Consider the following 1,925-nt stretch of genomic DNA (forward strand, 5'->3'; position numbering starts at 1 on the left):
GGCCAGTGGAATCTTCCTACTCCACATTTGCTACGGCTATATATGTATTTAAGTGAGTTTAAACAGGGGAGTGGCAAGGGGTGTTTCATAACCTTATAGGCGATTACAGTTTATAGCCAAATTATCTCCTGAATTACATTAGCTGAAATCAATGTCTCCCACTAGATGAACAGACTGTTCCATAAAACCTTGACAGATAAAGCATTAATAAGTGTCAGAGCTGGCTTGGTCAATCGAATGATTTGCTGACGCTTCTTTTTACCACAAGCCTGCACTTTCAAGTTTAGTGCCAAAGGTTCACTATATATAGCTGAAGACAGCAGATAGATGTTCTTTTTTTTGCACAGAGTTCTAACTAGCTGCCTGTTTCATTCTCTTCTCCCTGGGGCAGCGTTTTCAGTCAGGAAATCCAAACTATGGTGAAGCTGCGGTTGCCCAATCCTGGCCTGGAGGACAGGATACCTTCCCATACAGAACTTGAGGTCCTTGAGAAAGAAGAGGCAGACTCCAGACCGAAATGGGACAACAAGGCTCAGTATATGCTGACGTGTGTAGGGTTTTGTGTGGGCTTAGGAAATGTGTGGCGGTTTCCGTATCTCTGTCAGAGCCACGGAGGAGGTATGTCTTTAATGTATCTTAACTAACTTTGGCTATAAATTAGGTTTAATCTCTCTTTTGGGAACCAAATGGTGGAATATGTTTAGAACTGTTAGGTTCCTCTAGGAACAGCCATGTTCACCTCTAGAAGACTGTCTAATGGAGAAAGTTATTTCACAGGTTATGAACATCCACTGAGGTCATGTTAGTGATGGAAGAAAAGGAAAGGACGGTTTTTATGTCAGGACACTTTACAGTCTTGCACTGTAATGTACACAACATATTTTCTCAAGCTAAAACTAAAGATACTTTACATACATACACAAATATAATCTATATTTTAAAATATTAGTAAGCTATTTGGGAGTATGATCCTGATCATGATCTCAAATGATCTTTTCATAAAAGTGTTTTTGTTTGTTTTGGACTGATCTGTGTATCGGCTATAGGGTCAGCGTGTATGTAATCTACGGTAGGAGCAACAGCATGAAAGGAGTTAATATTAAGTATTTAGAAGTCATTTAAAATCTGAATGTATGCTATTTACCATATAATTTACTGTGATTCCTCAGGGTTCAGGTTAGGACCAAATGACCATATTTAAAATTTTGTTTCACTGTTTTGCTGGGGTTTTTAAAGATGCTCTTGAGGTGAACCATTACTTAAATATTATTATAACATAAATTTCTCATTTTCTGACAGTCTTTTCTACCCACTACCTATTTGTTACCTGCATTTCACTCTAGGATGTGTGTAAAAAGTGTTTGCTCCTTTGTGATGTGGGATCTTGAAAGAAAATCTCTGGCTTAAGGAACAGTATTTCAAAGTAATTTTCATTAAATGCACACAGTGAGATGTGTAAAAATTGGTCCTCTGAGTTAGAGTAGGGATCAAGGAGGGCTCTGCGGGGAGTTGCTGGTGCATACTCAGGGAAGTTTAACAACAGATGACTCAGTTGCAAGAAGAGATGCTTTTAACTGGTGTTCAGAGTTTGCAGTGCAAACTGAAGGTCACTTGCAGCACAACCAACTCTTGTAACAAATAAGTTACCAGACAGACAAAAAAATCATAACCCCCTTTCCATGTGTGCCAATTTTAATTTGAAAAAGTGAATGTATATCTGCAAAATTCATGGGACTCATTGGCTTCTCAGGTCCTTCTACTTAGTCTTGGAAAGTGGACATGCCCTGTTTCCCAGGGTTGATTTATAGGCACTTTTGTTCTTTCCTATCTATTCTGAGCTGGCTGTTAGAATTGAATCCTGGAAAGAGAAGAAGCTAAGAAACAGAAAAAGTGGCATATGTAATTGAGAACTGCCATTTTATTTC

General features: G+C 38.6%; 1 protein-coding gene across 1 annotated transcript in view; it reads left to right on the forward strand.

The window, feature by feature from the left end:
- Positions 1 to 349: 349 nt before the first annotated feature.
- LOC104512194 (sodium-dependent neutral amino acid transporter B(0)AT1) overlaps positions 350 to 1,925 on the forward strand; it is a gene marked incomplete at its 3' end in the record, with an annotated part of 19,736 nt that continues 18,160 nt past the window's right edge. The window contains exon 1 of the mRNA XM_010155082.1: positions 350 to 618. Within this exon, the coding sequence (XP_010153384.1) occupies positions 417 to 618 (202 nt within the window). The remainder of the gene's footprint in view (positions 619 to 1,925) is intronic.

This window comes from Eurypyga helias, unplaced genomic scaffold (assembly GCF_000690775.1).
Source record: "Eurypyga helias isolate BGI_N326 unplaced genomic scaffold, ASM69077v1 scaffold37270, whole genome shotgun sequence".
NCBI classification, from domain to species: Eukaryota; Metazoa; Chordata; class Aves; order Eurypygiformes; family Eurypygidae; genus Eurypyga; species Eurypyga helias.